General features: G+C 38.0%; 2 protein-coding genes across 4 annotated transcripts; one reads left to right on the top strand and one right to left on the bottom strand.

Annotated features, from left to right (window-relative positions):
* The first annotated feature begins 1,254 nt into the window (after positions 1-1,254).
* On the top strand, positions 1,255-20,475 carry mmp23bb (matrix metallopeptidase 23bb). Of its 3 annotated transcripts, XM_061877792.1 has the most exons (9): positions 1,255-1,376; positions 2,995-6,710; positions 11,303-11,418; positions 11,478-11,611; positions 11,679-11,846; positions 14,652-14,816; positions 14,882-14,992; positions 15,063-15,189; positions 15,261-20,475. In XM_061877792.1, exons 2-9 carry the CDS (start codon positions 6,660-6,662, stop codon positions 15,451-15,453), a joined length of 1,065 nt encoding a protein of 354 aa, XP_061733776.1. In that variant the 5' UTR covers positions 1,255-1,376; positions 2,995-6,659; the 3' UTR covers positions 15,454-20,475. The 3 variants fall into 3 exon arrangements, with proteins under 3 accessions (XP_061733776.1, XP_061733775.1, XP_061733774.1); XM_061877791.1 differs by having other exon boundaries at positions 1,284-6,710; XM_061877790.1 differs by lacking the exons at positions 1,255-1,376; positions 2,995-6,710 and adding an exon at positions 8,368-8,527.
* On the bottom strand, positions 18,376-20,500 carry LOC133536993 (stress-associated endoplasmic reticulum protein 1). The gene is made up of 3 exons (XM_061877794.1): positions 20,268-20,500; positions 20,071-20,143; positions 18,376-18,749 (listed from the first exon to the last, which is right to left on the bottom strand). The coding sequence occupies exons 1-3, from the start codon at positions 20,349-20,351 to the stop codon at positions 18,709-18,711; spliced, it is 198 nt and encodes a 65-aa protein (XP_061733778.1). The 5' UTR covers positions 20,352-20,500; the 3' UTR covers positions 18,376-18,708.
* Positions 20,501-21,255: the final 755 nt, after the last annotated feature.

A 21,255-nucleotide genomic window follows, 5' to 3' on the forward strand; every position in this document is an offset into this window, starting at 1 on the left:
TATGAGAGTATTAGCTTGACAACCTGACTACCATTTTCTACTACTTATTCCCTTTGGGGTCGCGGGGAGGGGGCGCTGGTGCCTATCTCAGCTACAATCGGGCGGAAGGCGGTGTACACCCTGGACAAGTCGCCACCTCATCGAAGGGTCAACACACATAGAGAGACAACATTTACACTCACTTTCACACACTAGGACCAATTTAGTGTTGCCAATCAACCTCTGTACTGTGCAATCTACTAATAAAAGTTTCAATCAATCATTCAATCAATCATTCAATCAATCAATCACATGTTCTGCACTGTTAGCCAGGAAAGAGAATAATGCATTTGGTTGACATTGATAACCATGCATTTTTGCATTTTGGATGAAGATTTTTTTCGATTTCGACAGCTGCCCGACTTTGAACAAACACAAGAAAAAGAGAGCACATTACTCCTGTTTTAGCCTCCCCCCACTGGCTGCCTGTGTCTTTTAGAGTCCATTTTAAAATTATTTTACTCATTTATAAATCCTTACATGGTCTTGCCCCACCTTACCTCTCTGAGCTGCTCCACCTCTATGCCCCCACCCGGTCCCTCAGGTCAGCTGATCAGCGGATCCTGGAGGTCCCCAAATCAAAGCGCAAGCTCAGAGGGGACAGAGCCTTCTCTGTTGCGGGTCCCAAACTCTGGAACAGAGTGGCTATTTTTAAGACCTTTCTTAAAACCCATTTTTATTCACTGGCTTTTAACCCAGTATGAGACTTTAAACAGTTTTTGACTTTTAACTTTTTTAAACTCCTTTTTATCTAACACATTGTTCTTAGGGTAATTTGTATTTGCTATTTCAATGTGTTTTTTTTGTCTGTCCTTTGCCTTTATTTTTTTGTGGTGTACAGCCCTTTTTTCTTCAACTGTGGTGGTTTTTAAATGGCTTTATAGATAAAGTTGGTATGGTATGGTATGGTATGGTATTTCTGTGTTTCTATGGAAAGATTAAAATCCCGTTCATTCAATTTCCAATTCTGAAAGGCAAATACATTTAAAAAAAAAAAGAATAGGGCAGTTTTTTTATTTTCATTTTGTATGGCAGATTTAAAAAAAAAACACACAAAAAGGGTTGATTTCCAATAAAATATTGCTCTAAAATAAAAATAAAACAACTTTGTGCGGCTATTTGTGTTCACCGCGTGGCGTAGTACCACCTTTGGTGCAACAGGGGGTGCCAGATCGAAGGAAGCGGACTCTGGAAGTGGAACGGTGCCGCTCAGCTGACGCCCGCCATCTTGGCTCTGATGGCGGCAGACGACCGACGACGCCAGGTTGTGTTCGGCGGCTATGACGGAGCGGCGGGGGTCGCCTTTTTGTCCACCGGTGCGGCGGTTGTGATTCAGGGTAAGATAAACATTGAAAACACAAGATAGTCAGCGCTCGTCCCTCAGCTTGGTGACGGTGACGTCACCGTCTGACTGGCTAGCCAGTTAGCTCGCTGGCTAGCGCGTATTGACGGTGTTATCTGCGTCTTTTGGACGAGCAGCGTCACAGCGCCGCAACACTGCGTGTTTGTGCTAAAGTCTTACTGGTTCATGTTATGTAATAATCTGCAGTCAATTCGGCCCTGAACAAAAAACACGTACGTTGAGTAAAACGTCATATAAGACAGGTACATCCCCGGTCACGGAGGTAGATGACTGGGATATTTGATTGCAATTCAACCGGTTTCTAACAGTTATCTCGTGTGTCTGCGCGCCGAAAAGAAGTAAGACGTTTTGGTAACTTTAATAAACATAATTTGTGTGCATCAGTTTAGTTACCACTACGTACTAAAGTGGTTACGTTAAATTGTCAATATTTTAAAGGCCTACTGAAATGAGATGTTCTTATTTAAACGGGGATAGCAAGTCCATTCTATGTGTCGTACTTGATCATTTTGCGATATTGCCATATTTTTGCTGAAAGGATTTAGTACAGAACATCCTTGATAAAGTTCTCAACTTTTGGTGCTGACAAAAAAGCCCTGCCTTTACCGGAAGTTGCAGACGATGACATCACAAGTGTGGGGGCTCCTCACATATTCACATTGTTTTTAATGGGAGCCTCCAACAAAAAGTGCTATTCGGACCAAGAAAACGACAATTTCCCCATTAATTTGAGCGAGGATTAAAAATTTGTGTTTGAGGATATTGATAGCAAAGGACTACAAAAAAAAAACGTGATTGCATTGGGACGGATTCAGATGTTTTTGGACACATTTACTAGGATAATTCTGGGAAACTACCTGATAGTCGGAGGTGTGTCTCCACGCGTGTCTTGACGCCAGTGTCTCAGGGGATTCGACGGCAGCTACGGACGGCACAAGCTCAGCTGATCTCCGGTAAGAAGCAAATTGTTACCACAATTTTGTCACCGAAACCTGCTGGTTGACATTCCGTCGGGATTCATGTACGCTTGACCGCGCTCTGATCCATAGTAAAGTTTCACCTCCAGGAATTTTAAACAAGGAATCACCGTGTGTTTGTGTGGCTAAAGGCTAAAGCTTCCCAACTCCATCTTTCTACTGTGACTTCTCCAATATTAATTGAACAAATTGCAAAAGATTCAGCAACACAGACGTCCAAAATACTGTGTAATTATGCGGTTAAAGCAGACGACTTTTAGCTGTGTGTGTGTGCAGCGCTCATATTTCCTAAAAACCTGTGATGTCTTGCGTACACGTCATCATTACACGTTTTCAAGATGAAACTCCCGGGAAATTTAAAATTGCAATTTAGTAAACTAAACAGGCCGTATTGGCATGTGTTGCACTGTTAATATTTCATCATTGATATATAAACTATCAGACTGCCTGGTGGGTAGTAGTGTGTTTCAGTAGGCCTTTAAACGGAGTTCTGAATTGGGTATGTGATGACGACTACTGCTCGCAAATAGTTAACAGTGTGACTATTAGACATTTAATTTGTTGACTTATTATCACACAGTGGCAAACACCAGGAAGTAACCTCTTTCTCTGCAGGTGTTTCTGTCATGGCGCCTATCTGCCAGTGTGACGTCACACCGTGACATCAGCGTTTTTCCCCAGCTCCCATATGTCAGGGACATTGTTTATCCTGCATTGACACGCGTGGGCAGCTTGGACAGGAAGTGTCATCAAGGCGACGTGATGATGATGATGGTGATGATGCTGCTGCTGCACTGTGGTTTTTTTAGGTTTTGATTTTTGTGAGCTGGATGAGAAAATCGAAACCTAAAGAAAAAACAGCGCCGATGGCGGGGACGTCTTCTTCTGTGCCCAAAGACAGTCCACTTCCTGTGGCTCTGGGAGGGTCACGTGACACTTGTCATTACATTTGCTGTCCACTAACTGTCCACTAAGGCAGTGGTTCTCAAATGGGGGTATGCGTACCCCTGGGGGTACTTGAAGGTATGCCAAGGGGTATGTGAGATTTTTTTAAAATAGCAACAATTCAAAAATTCTTTATAAATATACTTATTAGGGGTGTGGAAAAAAATCGATTCTCACGTTGTGCAATTTAGAATCGATTCTCTTTTTTTTTTTTTTTTTATAGATTTTTTTTGATAAGTCCAACAAAACATCCATCCCGTCCATTTACTACCACTTATTCCATTTGGGGTTAATACACAGCAATGCCATAACAATGCAATCCAATTCCAAAACCAAACCTGACCCAGCAACACTCAGAACTGCAAATTGAGAGGAGACACAAACACAACACAGAACAAACCAAAAGTAGTGAAACAAAAATGAATATTATCAACAACAGTATCAATATTAGTTATAATTTCAGAATAGCAGTGATTAAAAATCCCTCATTGACATTGTCATTCGACATTTATAAAAATAAAAAGAACAATAGTGTCACAGTGGCTTACACTTGCATCGCATCTCATAAGCTTGACAACACACTGTGTCCAATATTTTCACAACAATAAAATAAGTCATATTTTTGGTGCGTTTAAAAGTTAAAACACATTTACATTATTGGAATCAGTTGATAAAACATTGTCCTTTACAATTATAAAAGCTTTTTTTTTTTTTATCTTGTACTCTGCCAGCATGTCAGCAGACTGGGGTAGATCCTGCAGAAATCCTATGTATTGAATGAATACAGAATTGTTTTGAATCGGAAAAAATACCGTTTTTGAATCGAGAATCGCGTTGAATCGAAAAAATCGATTTAGAATCAAATCGCGACCCCAAGAATTGATATTGAATCGAATCTTGGGACACCCAAAGATTGGCAGCCCTAATATTTATTGAATGATACTTGAAGAAAATATGAATGTAAGTTCATAAACTGTGAAAGAAATATACACCAATGCAATATTCAGTGTTGACAGCTAGATTTTTTTGTGGACATGTTCCATAAATATTGATGTTAAAGATTTCTTTTTTTGTGAATAATTTTTTAGAATAAAGTTCATGAATCGAGATGGATATGTATTATAATCCCCAAAGAGGGCACTTTAAGTTGATGATTACTTCTATGTGTAGAAATCTTTATAATTTAATCACTTTTTTATTTTTCAACAAGTTTTTTGTTATTTTTATATCTTTTTTTTTCAAATACCTCAAGAAACACCACTACAAATAAGCAATATTTTGCACTTTTATACAATTTAATAAATCAGAAACTGATGACATAGTGCAGTATTTTACTTCTTTATCTCTTTATTTCAATTAAAAATGCTTTGTTCTGATTAGGGGGTACTTGAATTAAAAAAATGTTCACAGGGGGTACATCACTGAAAAAAGGTTGAGAACCACTGTACTAACGTATTGTGTGTCTACTAGGGCTGGGTCTATAATATGATATCGGTGTATATATATTGCAATAAACTTGTAATTGATATAATATAAAAATGTGTTCGATAAAACGTTTCATATATATATATATATATATATATATATTCTGTATATATATATAAATAAATATATGTATTATATATGTATTGAAGTTACAAACCAAGGCACACGCGCTCTTGTAATTTATAGCAGAACAGGAATGGTTCACTGAGCAATGGAAGGGACACATTAACAACCAATCAGGTTGTGTCATCTTTTCATCTTCCTGTTGATTTTCTGCATTGGGTGAAAAAAAATAAGTAGAAGTGCTACATGGATATTTATGGATTTTTTTTTTAAACGGACCATATTTCTTAGCAGTGCTTACCTGTTTTCTTTTCAAACCAACAGGGAGGAACTAAAGCGCAGGACAGTATAAATAAAATAAAAAAAGACAAAATATAACAAATGAGTGGCTTTGAAATAATAGTAATTTAGTCCAATAATATTAAAATAATCAAAGCCTAACATAAATTAATTTCCATACTTAAGAATAACAGAAATAAATCCGTAACTTCTAAACCTGCAAAAAAGCTATTCGTAGGTTTCTTAATGGTTACATTCTTCCACTTTATGAAGCATTTCTTACACATTCCTTATTTATTTATTAAATGTTCAGTGTGCTTTCAGAATGTTGTTTGTATTGACTGTTTTTGATGCTTGTATTGACGTTTCCTTTCTGCCTTGATAAGAGGGGATTACAATCAGATGAATGTTACATTTCAAATAAAAATGTTCACATTTAATATATTTTTATCCTGGTCCTTATTTTCTATAGGTCATAACATATAATGATTATCATTATAGACCCATATAGCATATAAGTATACAGTTGTCAACCATTTCAGCAACTGGTGTTACCGAAATAAAATGCGCCTCCAAGGATTGCAGCGTGACGTGTTTGCGCGCCCCCTGGTGGCCGGTTGCAAATGCATCAGCTAACACAGTACGAGGGGGCGTGGCCTCATCACTTCTGTAGTCAGGTGCACAACGAGCCGGGTCAAAGGTCATATTGCCAGAGTCGTGAGAAAACTAACGAGACTGTGACAGGAAGTGGTTCTCGTTGCCCCCCCCCCCCCCACGCCTAAGCTTATGACTTCAATTTCAAACCGCGGCAGGTTTCCATGGCAACGTGTAGCTTTGAGGGACTCGCTGACCGACGCTTCCTTTCGCACACAAAGACAAGAATGTGTGAATGGCGTCATTAAACCCTCATCCGTCAACTGCGCGCCGGACAAACACCCCCCAAAAAAAACCCAGGGGGGTCACCCTGGGGACTGCCAGGAGGAGACTGTGGCGTGTGAGCGCCACCTGTCACTCACTCCATGTTCGAATTCATGTCCAGCATACCGTCTGGCCGCCACGTGACTTATGATGGACAGCGCGGTTCTGGCATAGCAACCGTTGCCACAGGCAAGGAGCTCGCTGCCGCCCCCTACCGGACAGGCAGAACGCGCCATAGAAAAACCACGTGACGCGTGTCAGCGCTGCACGTGTCAAAGGACGGGAAGCGGACCACATGTTTGGACAGATGTTCTGTAGAACATCTGGACCTGATTTTCAGTCAGTGGGAAAACACCTCTGAGAGGGTGGTCCTCTACCTGCCCCTCCCCCCCAAACCCCCTACACAAATCATTTTTTGAGCGCTAAAGGGTTAAAACTCGAGATGACCTGACCCCGCCCCCTCGGACGAGACCCTCGGCTGCAGGACTTGATCACTGCACTCCAAAACCCACTGGGACCGAACAAGGACCACTTCAGCTGTTTGATTGACAGGCTTGTCATGCATCGGGCAGTGTGACGTCACCAGCGTCATGGAGGTTCCGCTGCTCCTGATGATGATGATGGTGGTGATGACGTCACAGGTCAGTCCACCTTTTATTCTGCACAAAGTCAAAAAGTGTGTTGTTGTTGTGTAAATAAAGAGTGGAAGTGTTGCACATGTGCCACGTCAAAGACTGTGCGTGTTTTTTGAAATTTACTCTTTACCATGAGCTTATTTTATTTACCATGATGCACCAGGGACAAGTTCTGTGAAGTTTTGAGGAACATGTGGCTGTCCTCTTTGAATGGGGTGTCCACATTTTTTTCCACTGAGGCCCGCACACTAAAAAATAAAAGCATGAAGGGGCTATTTTGATACCATTTCCATAACTAATACAATATTGAGTGTAATTTTTAGGGCTCCCCTCAAATTTGGTCGCAGGGACCAGGAAGAGTCTCAAACTCAGCTATAAAAATGCAAAATATAAGTCATGCATTTTTTTTTATATTTTATTTTGAATTTTTTAATCTGTAGATTAACTTTAAGGTCTGTTCAGAATCAGAATCAGCTTTATTGTCATTACGCAGGGTAATGATATTGATGTAAAGTAGTTTGTTTTTGGTTTTTTTGCTTTTTTATTTGAAACCCTGATTTTTTTATGGCTTGCAATATTTTCCATCCCAATTTTTTTAAAAGTGGAAGATTTTTGATGTGGAGCAATTCGAGCATTCATTGAATACCGTATTCCCTTGAATTGCCGCAGGGCATATAGTATGCGCCTGCCTTGAATTACTGCCGGGTCAAACTCGCTTCTCAAAATAATTAGCGCATGCTTAGTATTACCGCCTGGTCAAACTCGTGATGTCACAAGAGACACTTCCCCTGTCATCATTTTCAAAATGGAGGAGGCTGATTTCAATACTGGTAATTTGAAATCACATAAAGGGAAGAAGATTAAGAGCTATTCAGTAAGATTTAAGGTCCAAGCTTACATCACACTCAAATTTTTACTGCATGCCTTTGGTAAGTGCCGGAGTGAGAAGAGGTTTTGAAATAATTAGCGCTTGCTTACTTTTACCGCATGCCTTTGGTAAGCGCAGGAGTGAGAAGAGGTTTTAAATTAATTAGCGCCCCTGCGGCAATTCAAGGAAATACGGTAAGTCAATAATTCATGACTTTTTGATTTATTGATTGATTGAAACTTTTATTAGTAGATTGCACAGTACAGTACAAGCTTTTCAACTTGTTTAAGTCGGGGTCCATGTTAATTAATTCATGGTAATGAATTCATGACAACACTGATTACAATTCATTATTAGCATTAAAGATCCCGGGGACCCGAAAGTGTTAAAAACAAGTCCGATATGTAATTTTTTTTTAAAACTTTAACTACATAATATTTGTGTATCAACTTCAAATCTATCCGTTGACACAATTTAAATTTTGGATATTTTATTCCCTTGAAAAGCCTTTTTTTTTAATAGCAAAAATACGAAATATGTCATATTTTTTTCCCCCAAAAAATGTCCAAACTGGAATATATGATGTTAAGTAATTAAAGTTTAAAAAATGTAAATAATTCATAATATTGTTTTTTAATTATTATAATTTTTTATGATATATTTTATAGCAACTTATACATCAGTTATTCATTGCTTTACTGTTCAAATATAAAGTGGAAGTAATAAATACAAATACATTTAATTTAATAAATAATAATTGTGAAGTGAATTTAGGTGACGCAAATTAGGGGAACATCTTTTTAGGGACATTTGTTAACTTCCGGAAGAGGGGACCAAGTAGGTGTGGCACTCAAAATGGTGGATGTCTGACGTGTTCAGAGAAGTTGTCCAAAAGTGTTTCTGTAAAGAAGTTTTCTACCTAATTTGTTTTCAGAGAGTCGATGTGGCCAATGAGGTAATTATTTGAGTAGTGTTCAAACTGTTGTGTTGTGTCAGGGAATGTATGTTCGTTTTTTGTGTTGCATTTCATGTAAAATAGGTATTCAAAAATAAATGTATTTTCAAAACCAAGAATGAGTGGAGCTTTGAAAACACCCGAGGGGAGTAACAGTTTAAAAAAAAAACACACTTAAAGGTCTTAGGGATCCAAAAGTCCCATATGATTTAAATTTATATTATTTTTACTTTCAACGCTTAAATCAATGTCACCTGACCTGCAATCAAATAAAGAAATACATAACATATATATATATATAAGTGTGTGTATGTATATATATGTATATATATATATGCCGTATTTCCTTGAATTGCCGCCGGAGCGCTAATTAATTTAAAACCTCTTCTCACTCCTGCGCTTACATAAGGCATGCGGTAAAAGTAAGCATGCGCTAATTATTTTAAAACCACTTCTCACTCCGGCACTTACCAAAGGCATGCAGTAAAAAATTGAGTGTGATGTAAGCTTGGACCTTAAATCCTACTAAATAGCTCTTAATCTTCTTCCCTTTATGCGATTTCAAATTACCGGTATTGAAATCAGCCTCCTCCATTTTGAAAAAGATGACAGGGGAAGTGTCACTCATGACATCACGAGTTTGACCAGGCGGTAATATTAAGCATGCACTAATTATTTTGGGAAGCGAGTTTGACCTGGCAGTAATTTAAGGCAGGCGTATTCTATATGCCCTGTTGTAATTCAAGGAAATACGGTATATATATATATATATATATATATATATGTATATATATATATATATATATTTTTTTTTAGATGTATTTTTCATTTGTTTAGTTTTTTTGTTCACCTTTATGGTTCATTGTTCTGATGTAGATCAATCATACACATTTGAAGTATGTCCTAATTTTTTATTAAAATGTATTTACACTTATCAACAAAAATACATTTCATCCTTGTTTTATGTTTTTTTTAATCAGCTCTATTAAATACTACGAAGGGAAAATTCTAAATATTGATATCGCTTTCAAAGCATGGGGATATTAGACCACCTCAAAGAATATTTGCAGTAAAAACTAAAATATATATATTTTTATACGTATTTCGATTTTTTTTTTTTTTTACTTTAAACTGACGGATTGACCTAACGTTGATCTCAAGATTTAAGCGTTGGTAAAAAAAATGGAAAAAATGTATATATAACTAATTTTTAACACTTGCATGAGTGGGACCCTTTTGGATGCCAAATAATTTAAGTGGGCATTTCTTTTTTTAACTGTCATTACTCAAAAAATAATGAATGAAAAGTTCCACGATGAAATTTTGAAACTCAGTGGCCCAGTGGTTAGAGTGTCATTCCTTAAATTGGTAGGTTGTGAGTTCTAACCCCGGCCAGGTCATACCAAAGACTATAAAAATGGGACCCATTACCTCCCTTCTTGGCACTCAACATCAAGGGTTGGAATTGGTGGTTAAATCACCAAAGTGTGACAAGTGTCACACATAGTTCTCCTCTGTACCACTCTCCCTCGTGTGTGTGTGTGTGGTCAGGTGGCCATGGATGAAGTACTGGCTTTCCAGAGCCGGGACCCAGGATTGACCATTCGCCTGTGTATCGGCTGGGGACATCTCTGCGCTGCTGATCCGCCTCCGCTTGGGATGGTTTCCTGTTGGCGCCACTATGGACGGGACTCTCGCTACTGTGTTGGATCCACTTTGGACTTGACTCTCACGGTTGTGTTTGATCCACTATGGATTAAACCTTCACAGTATCATGTTAGACCCGCTCGACATCCATTGCTTTCGGTCCCCTGGAGAAGGGGGGTTGACCACATATGCGGTCCTCTCCAAGGTTTCTCATAGTCATTGTCACCGACGTCCCACTGGGTGTGAGTTTTCCTTGCCCTTATATGGGCTCTATCAAGGATGTCGTTGTGGTTTGTGTTGTGGTTTGTGCAGCCCTTTGAGACACTAGAGATTTAGGGCTGTATAAATAATCATTGATTGATTGATAGTGTATGTGTGTGACAATCATTGGTACTTAAAATAAAAAATACACATATTTAGGGTATTTTGGGGAGGCAGTAAAAAGTGTTTCTTATTGTTTGTATTATTTTTTCCCTTTAATCCATCCATCTTCTTCCGCTTATCCGAGGTCGGGTTGCGGGGGCAGCAGCCTAAGCAGGAAAGCCCAGACTTCCCTCTCCCCAGCCACTTCATCTAGCTCTTCACAAGGGATCCCGAGGTGTTCCCATTCCAGCCGGGAGACATAGTCTTCCCAACGTGTCCTGGGTCTTCCCCATGGCCTCTTACGGGTTGGACGTGCCCTAAACACCTCCCTAGGGAGGCGCTCGGGTGGCATCCTGACCAGATGCCCAAACCACCTCATCTGGCTCCTCTCGATGTGGAGGAGCAGCGGCTTTACTTTGAGTTTTCCCTTTTATTTAAAGATATTAAATAGATACAATTATTGCCAATATTTCAGAATAATTCTTATAAATATAGTTATATTTCTCAAAATTTTAAATTATACCGACCCACGTGATGGCAACCAATGATTGTTTCGTTGCCCCCAAAAAAAGAAGAATTAAAAAGGAGTCAGTGTTTTTAACGGCTCTTTTACAGCAACCTCTCATCAAGATTTGGTTCCCTTTAAAGAACCCTAAATCCCACCTCTATCCTGTAGGGGGCAGCAGTGAGCAGTGGTCATGTCCATGCATGCTGCCCCCTGGTAGACCGCAAAGGAAGTTAAGAGTTTGTCATTTTATCTTGCAGGTGTTTGGCGCCTACACGGTTGAACGCCGCCATGACAATTCGCTTCACAGAGTCAGCAAACGTTACACCATCAACCCTCTGGGACAAAAGTGGACGCACGTCAACATCACGTACAGGTGACGCCAGCGTCTGACGCGGCGTTCACACTTGACCTTTGACCTGTGGTCTCCTGCAGGGTGGACAAGTTCCCCAACACGCTGAGTGTGGACGACACCAGGAAGGCCATCAGCATCGCCTTCGCCAAGTGGAGCGACGTGTCGCCGCTGAGCTTCGCGGAGGTCACCAACGCCAGCGCCGACATCGCCATCGGTAGGTAGCCGGGGGTGGGCGGGGCTAACAAGGACAGCCGGCGGGGTTTGACGTGCGCGTGTGCCAGGTTTCTACACCTTCAACCACTCTGACTGTTGGCATTCGCCGCTCCACCCGTGCTTCGACGGGCTGAATGGCGAGCTGGCGCACGCCTTTCTGCCGCCGCGCGGAGAGATCCACTTCGACAACCACGAGTTCTGGATCCTGGGGAAGTCCAGGTTCAGCTGGAAACAAGGTAGTGTGACATTGTCAGAAGCTTCTAGACCAGGGGTGTCCAAACTTTTTCCACTGCAAAAATGTGAACATGCGGGGGCCATTTTAACGTTTTTCACTTTCAAAACCATATCGGGTTTTTTTAACCTGTAGAGCTCCCCTCATGTTTGGTCCCAGGTCATAAATTAAAAAAAAAAGCAAAAAAAAAACATTATTTTTTTGTTCAACTCCTAAATCTCTACATAAACCTCAGGTAAATCTGTCAGTTTTTTTTTTATCAAACTGCGATGAGGTGACGACTTGTCCAGGGTGTACGCCGCCTTTCGCCCGAATGTGGCAGACATACTGTAGGCACCAGCGCCCCCCGCGACCCCAAAGGCAATAAGCGGTAGAATATGGATGGATGGATGGATTTTTTATCAAAACCCTGATTTTTATGACAAAATCACAAAACTTCAAAGTGAAATATTTGATGTGAAGTAATTGGAGCGTTCAATAATTCATAACAACGTTCATTTAATTATATATCTTTTTTGAGTAATGACAGTTAGAAAACTAAAATCCTACTAAAAATATTAGGGATCCAAAAGGGTACCACTTATATAATATGGATGGATGGATGGATTTTTTGTCAAAACCTTGTTTTTTATGGCAAAATCACAAAACTTCAAAGTGAAATATTTGATGTGAAGTAATTGGAGCGTTCAATAATTCATAACAACGTTCATTTAATAAATTATTTTTTTTTTTTGAGTAATGACAGTTAGAAATCTAAAATCCTACTAAAATTATTAGGGATCCAAAAGGGTCCCACTTATATAAGTGTTAAAAATGAGTCATAGATAAAAAAAAATATTATTTTTTTAAAAACGCTTAAATCTTGAGATCAACGTCAGGTCTATCTGTCAATATAAAGGGGGAAAAAAATTCATAACAACGTTCATTTAATTATTATTTTTTTTTTTTGCAGTAATGACAGTTAGAAAACTAAAATCCTACTAAAATTATTAGGGATCCAAAAGGGTCCCACTTATATAAGTGTTAAAAATGAGTCATAGATTAAAACAAAAAAATATATATATATTAGTTTTTTTTCTACAACGCTTAAATCTTGAGATCAACGTCAGGTCTATCTGTCAATATAAAGGGGGAAAAAAAGGAAAAATAAAAATATATGTTTGTTTTATGCCCTTTTTGCCAAAACCCTTTTTTTATTAGGGCACAAACACAAAAATAGAATCAATTTTCCACCCCAAAATTTTCTAAGTGGAAATTTTTTGTAATGATTATTTTTGAGTACTGACAGTTAAAACTAAAATCCCACTGAAAATTTTGGGGACCCAAAAGTGTCCCACTCATACTTGTGTTAAAAATTAGTCATATATAAAAATGTTCTGTTTTTTTCAACGCTTAAATCTTGAGATCAATGTCAGGTCTATTAGTTAAAAAAAAATAAAAAATAAATATATATATATATATAAAAAAATATATATATATATGTATGTATGTATGTATGTATGTATGTGTGGGGAAAAATCACAAGACTACTTCATCTCTACAAAACTGTTTCATGAGGGATTCCCTCAATCATCAGGAGATTTCAGGAGATATCTCCTGATGATTGAGGGAACCCCTCATGAAACAGTTCTGTAGAGATGAAGCAGTCTTGTGATTTTTCCCACACATACATATTGCGCTCTACCACGGTATGTATATATATATATATATATATATATATATATATATATATATATATATATATATATATATATATATATATATGTGTTATTATTTTTTAGCAATGACAATTTAAAAAACAACAACACTAAAATTCTTGGGGACCCAAAAGTGTACCACTCATACTTGTGTTAAAAATTAGTCATATATAAAAATGTTCTGTTTTTTTCAACGCTTAAATCTTGAGATCAATGTCAGGTCTATTAGTTAAAAAAAATAAAAATAAAAAAAAAATAAATAAAAAAATATATATATATATATATATATGTATGTATGTATGTATGTATGTATGTGTGGGGAAAAATCACAAGACTACTTCATCTCTACAAAACTGTTTCATGAGGGGTTCCCTCAATCATCAGGAGATTTCAGGAGATATCTCCTGATGATTGAGGGAACCCCTCATGAAACAGTTCTGTAGAGATGAAGCAGTCTTGTGATTTTTCCCACACATACATATTGCGCTCTACCACGGTATATATATATATATATATATATATATATATATATATATATATATATATATGTGTTATTATTTTTTAGCAATGACAGTTTAAAAAACAACAACAGTAAAATTCTTGGGGATCTAAAAGGGTCCCATTCATAAAAGTGTTTCACTTCTATCTCAGCGTCTCGATCTACTTCAGGTCTAGCCATCAATTATATATTTTTTTGTTTTTTTATTTTGTACTGTTTTTGTCAAATAGAAATTGTTTTTGGCAAACACAAACTAAGCAATATTTTTTTGCTATCAAAAATAATTTCAAAGTGGGATATTTTCTCTGAAGTAAATGGAACTTTAAATATGTCACTAATTCATAACATCGATATTTATTTATTATATATTTTTTTCAGAAATGACAGTTTTAAAGAAAAAAACGCCTGCTTGGCAGCTCCGTGTTATTAGTGAACATTGCAAATTTTACTCCTTACATTTCACCGGTTTGCTTTTTAATAAAAATCCTATCCATCTAAAATGTGCCGAGGCCCGATAAAAAAAGAGCTACGGGCTACAAAACGTCCCCGGGCCGCACCTTGGACACCCCTGTTGTAGAGCGTTGGAGATGTTGGCGCTCACGTGTCCTCTCAGGCGTGTGGCTCAACGACCTGGTCCAGGTGGCGGCGCACGAGATCGGCCACGCCCTGGGACTGTGGCACTCCAGGGACCCGCGCGCCCTCATGCATCCCAACGCCACCTACACGGGCCAGCGGAACGTCGGACAGGATGACGTGTGGGCCATCCAGAGGCTCTACGGTAACCTGTTGACTGTCGCCACACTAGCGCGCCGACTTGGTCTGATGGTGTTGGTTTGTGGTCAGGCTGCGAGGATAAGAAGCGCGTGTGCGAGGCGTGGGCCCGTCTGGGCTTCTGTGAGCGCAGGAAGTGGTTCATGAAGAAGAACTGTCCTCGCCGCTGCGACCTCTGCTTTGGTGAGCTCGCCTCAGCTGGCCGCTATGTCGTCCCCCAGACTGACCGCCCCCCCTTCCTTTGTCGCCGTAGAGCCCTTGGAAGCGGTCGCCACGCCGACGCCGCCCCCGGCTAACGTCAAGGTGAAGATGGTGCCACGCGGGAAGGTGGTGGGCTTCCGCTGCGGTACCAAGAACCCCCGCGCCACACCCAAAGTCAGGTCAGCTGATCTGCGGCACGCCGTAGCGTAAATTGGAACCGTCGTCATAATGACGGCAATGTCTTTTCCAGCTGGTACAAAGATGGAGAGCGGATCGCGGCGTCCATCGCGGGCTACATCGTGGTCAAAGGGCGGGACCTCCGCATCGTGGCCAACGAGTTCAACGAGGGCGTGTACACCTGCCGCATCCATCGCCGTGGCGACGCAGTGTCCGTCAACTCGTGGAGCATCCGCCTGAAGCCGGAAGAAACGTCCAACAGCTGAGAATCTTTGGGCACCTAAATATTCCATCCGAGTCCGATTCCCAGAGTGACGATTCAATTCAGAATCGATTCTTGACTCAAACTAATTCTCGCAATGTATCATTTGGTATAATATTTCTAATTCAAACTTTTTCAAAACAGGTTACAGGTTAGAAAAACTCCCAAAAACTTATTTTTTTAAATGGATTATCACTTAAAAAAAATATGAATATTTTTTTAATCGATTTTTAAAAATGACGTAACAATTTAGAATGGGGATGAATAAACCCCATTGACAACATGATTTGCCATTTAATCTAGTTTTTACAATGTAGTATTTGGTATAATTAATATGAAACTTTTTCAAAACGGGTTACAGGTTAGAAAAGCTCCTAAAAACTTATTTTTAAAAATTGATTATCATTAAGAGAATATATGAATAATTTTTTTATCAATTTTTAAAAATTATCAATTTAGAATGGGGATGAATAAACCCCATCAACAACATAATTCTCCATTTAATCTAGTTTTCGCAATGTAGTATTAGGTATAATTACAACAAAACTTTTTCAAATCGGGTTACAGGTTAGAAAAGCTATAAAAATGTATCTTTGAAAATTGATTCTTGCATAAAAACTGTAACATTTTTGAAAATACTAATTTAGAATCGGGATGAATGAACAGGATCAACAACATGATTCGCGATTCAAACTAATTCCAGCAATGTATTATTTCGTATAATAACTAAAAAAACATTTTCAAAACAGGTTACCAGTTAGAAAAGTTATATATACGGCTTTTTTAAAATATTTTTTTTCAGTTTTATTTTTTGATTATTATTGATTTTGGGAAATTGTGAATCGATTTAGAATTGGGATCAACAACACTATTCTTGATTCAAACTAATTGTCATAATGTATAATTTGTTATAATTGTAATGAAACTTTCAGAACAGGTTAAAAAAAGCTCATAAACATATTTAAAAAAATGAATTCACACTTACAAAAAGGATTACTTTATTTTAGATTGCGTCTTAAAATATATGAATCAATTTAAAATCGGGATGAATAAACCTGATCAACAACACGATTCTCACAATGTATTATTTGGTATAATAATTGTAATAAAATGTAATAAAACTTTTTTAAAACAGTTTGTAGGTTTGTAGGTGAAAAAACATTTTTTTAAATTGATTCCCGTAAAAATATATATACTTTTTTTTTTTTAATCGAATTTTGAAAATTAGGTATCGTTTTAGAATCGGGATGAATAAACACGATTTTCAATTCAACCTAATTTTCACTACGTATTATTCGGGATAATAATTGTAACACAACTGTATAATGAAATGTTTTAAAACAGGTTAGAAAAGCACTTAAGCATTTTCAAAATCTTATTCTTGTAAAAATGTTTTTAATTTTTTCAGAATGAATTTTGAAAATACCTAATCGATTCAGAATCGGGATGAATAAACAGGATCTACAACATGATTCCCGATTCAAATTAATTGTCAATGTATTTTTTGGTATATCAATTGTAATACAACTTTTCAAAACAGATTACAGGTTAACAAAGCTATAAAAATGTATTTTTTTAAATCGATGCTTATAAAAAATACATTTTTTTAATCAATTTTTGGAAATTACGATTCGATTTAGAATTGAGATTTATAAACACGATCAACAACTCAATTTTCGATTCAAACTAATTCTCACGCTGTATTTTTTAATATATTTATAATGAAAATATTCAAAACAGGTTACAGATATGAAAAATTATTTTAAAAAATGGATGCTTCTAATTAAAATACATTTTTTAAATCGATTTTTAAATATTATGAATCGGTTTTAGAATCGGGATGAAAAAACAATTATCGAGTCAAACTGAATCTGAATGTATTTTTTGGTATAATTGTAATACAACTTTTTAAAAGAGGTTACAAGTTAGAAAAGCTACAAAAACATCTTTAAAAATGGATGATTATAATTAAAAACAATTATTTTTAAATCCATTCTTGAAAATTATGAATAGAGTTAGAATCACAATCAACAACACGATTCTCGAGTCTAGGTATTCCCCTGTTTTTTTTTGGTATAATTGTAAGAAAACTTCAAAATATGTTGCAGGTTAGAGAAGCTATAAAACAAATTTGTTTTTTTAAATGAATGCTTATTAAAAAATTTAATATTTTCTTTAAATACACTTTTGGAAAATATGAATTGATTTAGAACAGAAATAATAAAGACGATCAACTACACAATTCTCAATTCAGGCAATGTATTATTAAGTATAATAAGTATCTTACAATAATACTTTTTTGTAACAGTTTACGGGCTACAAAAGCTCCTAAAAATTTTTTTTTTGATTAATTCTTACAAAAAAATGTGTTAATCTTTTTTTTTTTTAAATAACGCATTGATTTAGAATTAGGACAAATAAGAATCGTAATCTGGATGTGAATCGATGTTTTCGTGCATCCCCTATAGCGGACCGCGTGTTCTCATGAAAAGTAACTGAGGTCAAAAAAGTAAAAAAAAAAATACTTGTTAGCTACATCGTTGAAGTCATGTGACCTCATGTCTAGACTCTTTGCTACCTCCAAGTATCAAATATTTACCTCTTCCCATCCGCTTTTACTTCCTTTATGAGCGAAGCCGGCAAACATTTGGTCGCTCCGTCGTCATGGAGGCCTTTCTGTGCGCCTCGGCCCCAATAAAACGAGGATCGACAAAAACTTTGGCCGTACGGAAGCAGGACAGTCAAGATGTTACCATGGCAACGGGACCTATCTTGTGTCCGTTTTTTTTTTTTTTTAAACTAAAAGCGGCATTTTCCAACATTGCAATGCCATCAAGCGTGGCGTGATGACGTCATCCCTGGAAAACGGGGGAGCTGTCACACAAACGGCGCCCCCTGTTGGGCGTGGAGACGAGAGCGTGGCGGCTGTGTTCAGGTGAAAACTTTATTGTCACTCTCAAACACACGCACATTCATTTTGTTCCTCAGAACACACAGACGCACTTTGACCCCGCCCCCTGTCTGGACTGATAAGGGGCCAATCAGAGGGGGGCGGGGCTTAGGCACATGTAAACACAGGCACAAACAGTGACAAGGTCGGCGGCGGCGACACGTTGAATAAACACGAAGAGCGGGAGAGAGCATCTGTGCACGTGCGTTGTAAGAAAAGGTGTGTGTGTGTGGGAGGGGGGTTTGGGGGGGGGGGTCGCAGGTCAAAGTTCAGGAATGTTTTGGTTGGTCAGCGAGTGTGATGTCATCACTACATGCCCATCCTGATGCTCTGGATGATCTGGAAAATGGCTGCAGACAAAAAAACAATGTTTATATTGTGATGGACTTTGTAAAGTTAGCTTGACATGGCACAGCTTGACATCACTGACATACCCAAGCCCTGCCCAAGTGTCGTCGCAACACAAGGACGGGGCAGCATGCATGGACTTTAAAGGCCTACTGAAACCCACTTCTACCCACCACGCAGTCTGATAGTTTATATATCAATGATGAAATATTAACATTGCAACACATGCCAATACAGCCTTTTTAGTTTACTAAATTGCAATTTTAAATTTCCCGGGAGTTTCGTCTTGAAAACGGTTTGTAATGATGAGGTGTACGCAAGACGTCACGGGTTTTTAGGAAATATGAGCGCTGCGCACACACACAGCTAAAAGTCGTCTGCTTTAACGGCATAATTACACAGTATTTTGGAGACCTGGGTCGCTGAATCTTTTGCAATTTGTTCAATTAATATTAGAGAAGTCAAAGTAGAAAGATGGAGTTTGGAAGCTTTATCCTTTAGCCACACAAACACATGGTGATTCCTTGTTTAAAATTCCTGGAGGTGAAACTTTCCTATGGATCAAAGCGCGGTCAAGCGAACATGAATCACGACGGAATGTCAACCAGCAGGTTTCGGTGAGAAAATTGTGGTAAAAAGTCACTTCTTACTGGAGATCAGCTGAGCTTGTGCCGTCCATAGCTGCCGTCGACTCCCCTGAGACACTGGCGTCAAGAAACCCGTGGAGACACACCTCCGACTATCAGGTACTGTTAAACTCACTAAAACACTAGCAACACAATAGAAAGATCAGAAATTTCCCAGAATTATCCTAGTAAATGTGTCTAAAAATATCTGAATCCGTCCCAATGCAATGGCGTTTTTTTTTTTTTAACTTTTTTTTCTTTCTAGTCCGTCGCTATCAATATCCTCAAACACAAATCTTTCATCCTCGCTTAAATTAATGGGAAAATTGTAGTTTTCTCGGTTGGAATAGCACTTTTTGTTGGAGGATCCCACTAAAATCAATGTGAATGTGTGAGGAGCCCCCACACTTGTGACGTCATCGTCTGCGACTTCCGGTAAAGGCAGGGCTTTTTTGTCAGCACCAAAAGTTGCGAACTTTATTGTGGATGTTCTCTACTAAATCCTTTAAGCAAAAATATGGCAATATCGCGAAATGATAAAGTATGACACATAGAATGGACCTGCTATCCCCGTTTAAATAAGAAAATCTCATTTCAGTAGGCCTTTAAAAAAAACATTTTTTAAAACTTTCGAGGCTGGAAAATGCCAATGTGCGATGTATATCTTTCTGTCTTGTGTCATTTCCTGAGAACTTACCAGAACCGCAGACCACAAAGACGAAGAGCGCCAGCAGCCAAGGTCCGACACCTTTCTCCTCAGTCAGGTTCCTCTGAAAGAATAACAAGTCCCATTGCCATGACGACGTCTGTGTTTTTAAAGTCATCAATCGATTATTTTCGATCAGCGAGGGAACGCCTGTTCCATCTGGTACAGGTTTGGCTGGTCGGACTCACATTGGACTTGGCCACGTTGCCCCGCTGAGTGATGTTCTTGCTGTGCTTCTCGTTAGCCATTCGGATCCTCTGCTTGGCCACCATCTTGTCTTCTTGTCGGGCCTACAAAGCGCTGGTTAGTGGTCTAGTTAACTAGTTAGCCGGGGAGCTACGTTTGTTTGTTTGTTTGGTCCGCTCGACGCTGGAAGTGAGAACTCCTCTCGCCTGTCGACGTACTCAAAAAGCTTAAAGCCCGCCCCTCTTAAAGCAGCTTCCTGCATCAAGTTAAAATGTGTCCCATTGCAACTTCCGGTATGCGCCTTAAAAATATAAAAAGTGTTTTTCCAATGCAGGGGTCGCCAATCTTTTTGAAACCAAGAGCTACTTCTTTGGTACTGATGAATGCAAAGGGCTACCAGTTTGATACACACTTATATAAATTGCCAGAAATAGCCAATTTGCTCAATTTACCTTTAATAAATAAATCTATATAAAAAAATGGGGTATTTATGTCTGTCATTCCGTCGTACATTTTTTTCCTTTTACGGAAGGTTTTTTGTAAATGAAAAAAAAAACACTTAATTGAACGGTTTAAAAGAGGAGAAAACACGAAAAAAATTACAATTAAATTTTGAAACATAGTTTATCTTTAATGTTGACTCTTTAAAATTCAAAATGTCATCCAAAAAAAAATGAAGAGAAAAACTAGCTAATTCGAATCTTTTTGAAAAAATGTAAAAAATAATTTATGGAACAATATTAGTAATTTTTCCTGATTAAGATTAATTTTAGAATTTTGATGACATGTTGTAAATAGGTTAAAATCCAATCTGCACTTTGTTAGAATACATAACAAATTGGACCAAGCTATATTTCTAACAAATACAAATCATTATTCCTTCGAGATTTTCCAGAACAAAAATTTTAAAAGACATTCAAAAGACTTTGAAATAAGATTTGAATTTGATTCTACAGATTTTCTAGATTTGCAAGAATTTTATTTTTTATT

The sequence above is a fragment of the Nerophis ophidion genome, linkage group LG18 (assembly GCF_033978795.1).
Source record: "Nerophis ophidion isolate RoL-2023_Sa linkage group LG18, RoL_Noph_v1.0, whole genome shotgun sequence".
In the NCBI taxonomy this organism is placed as follows: Eukaryota; Metazoa; Chordata; class Actinopteri; order Syngnathiformes; family Syngnathidae; genus Nerophis; species Nerophis ophidion.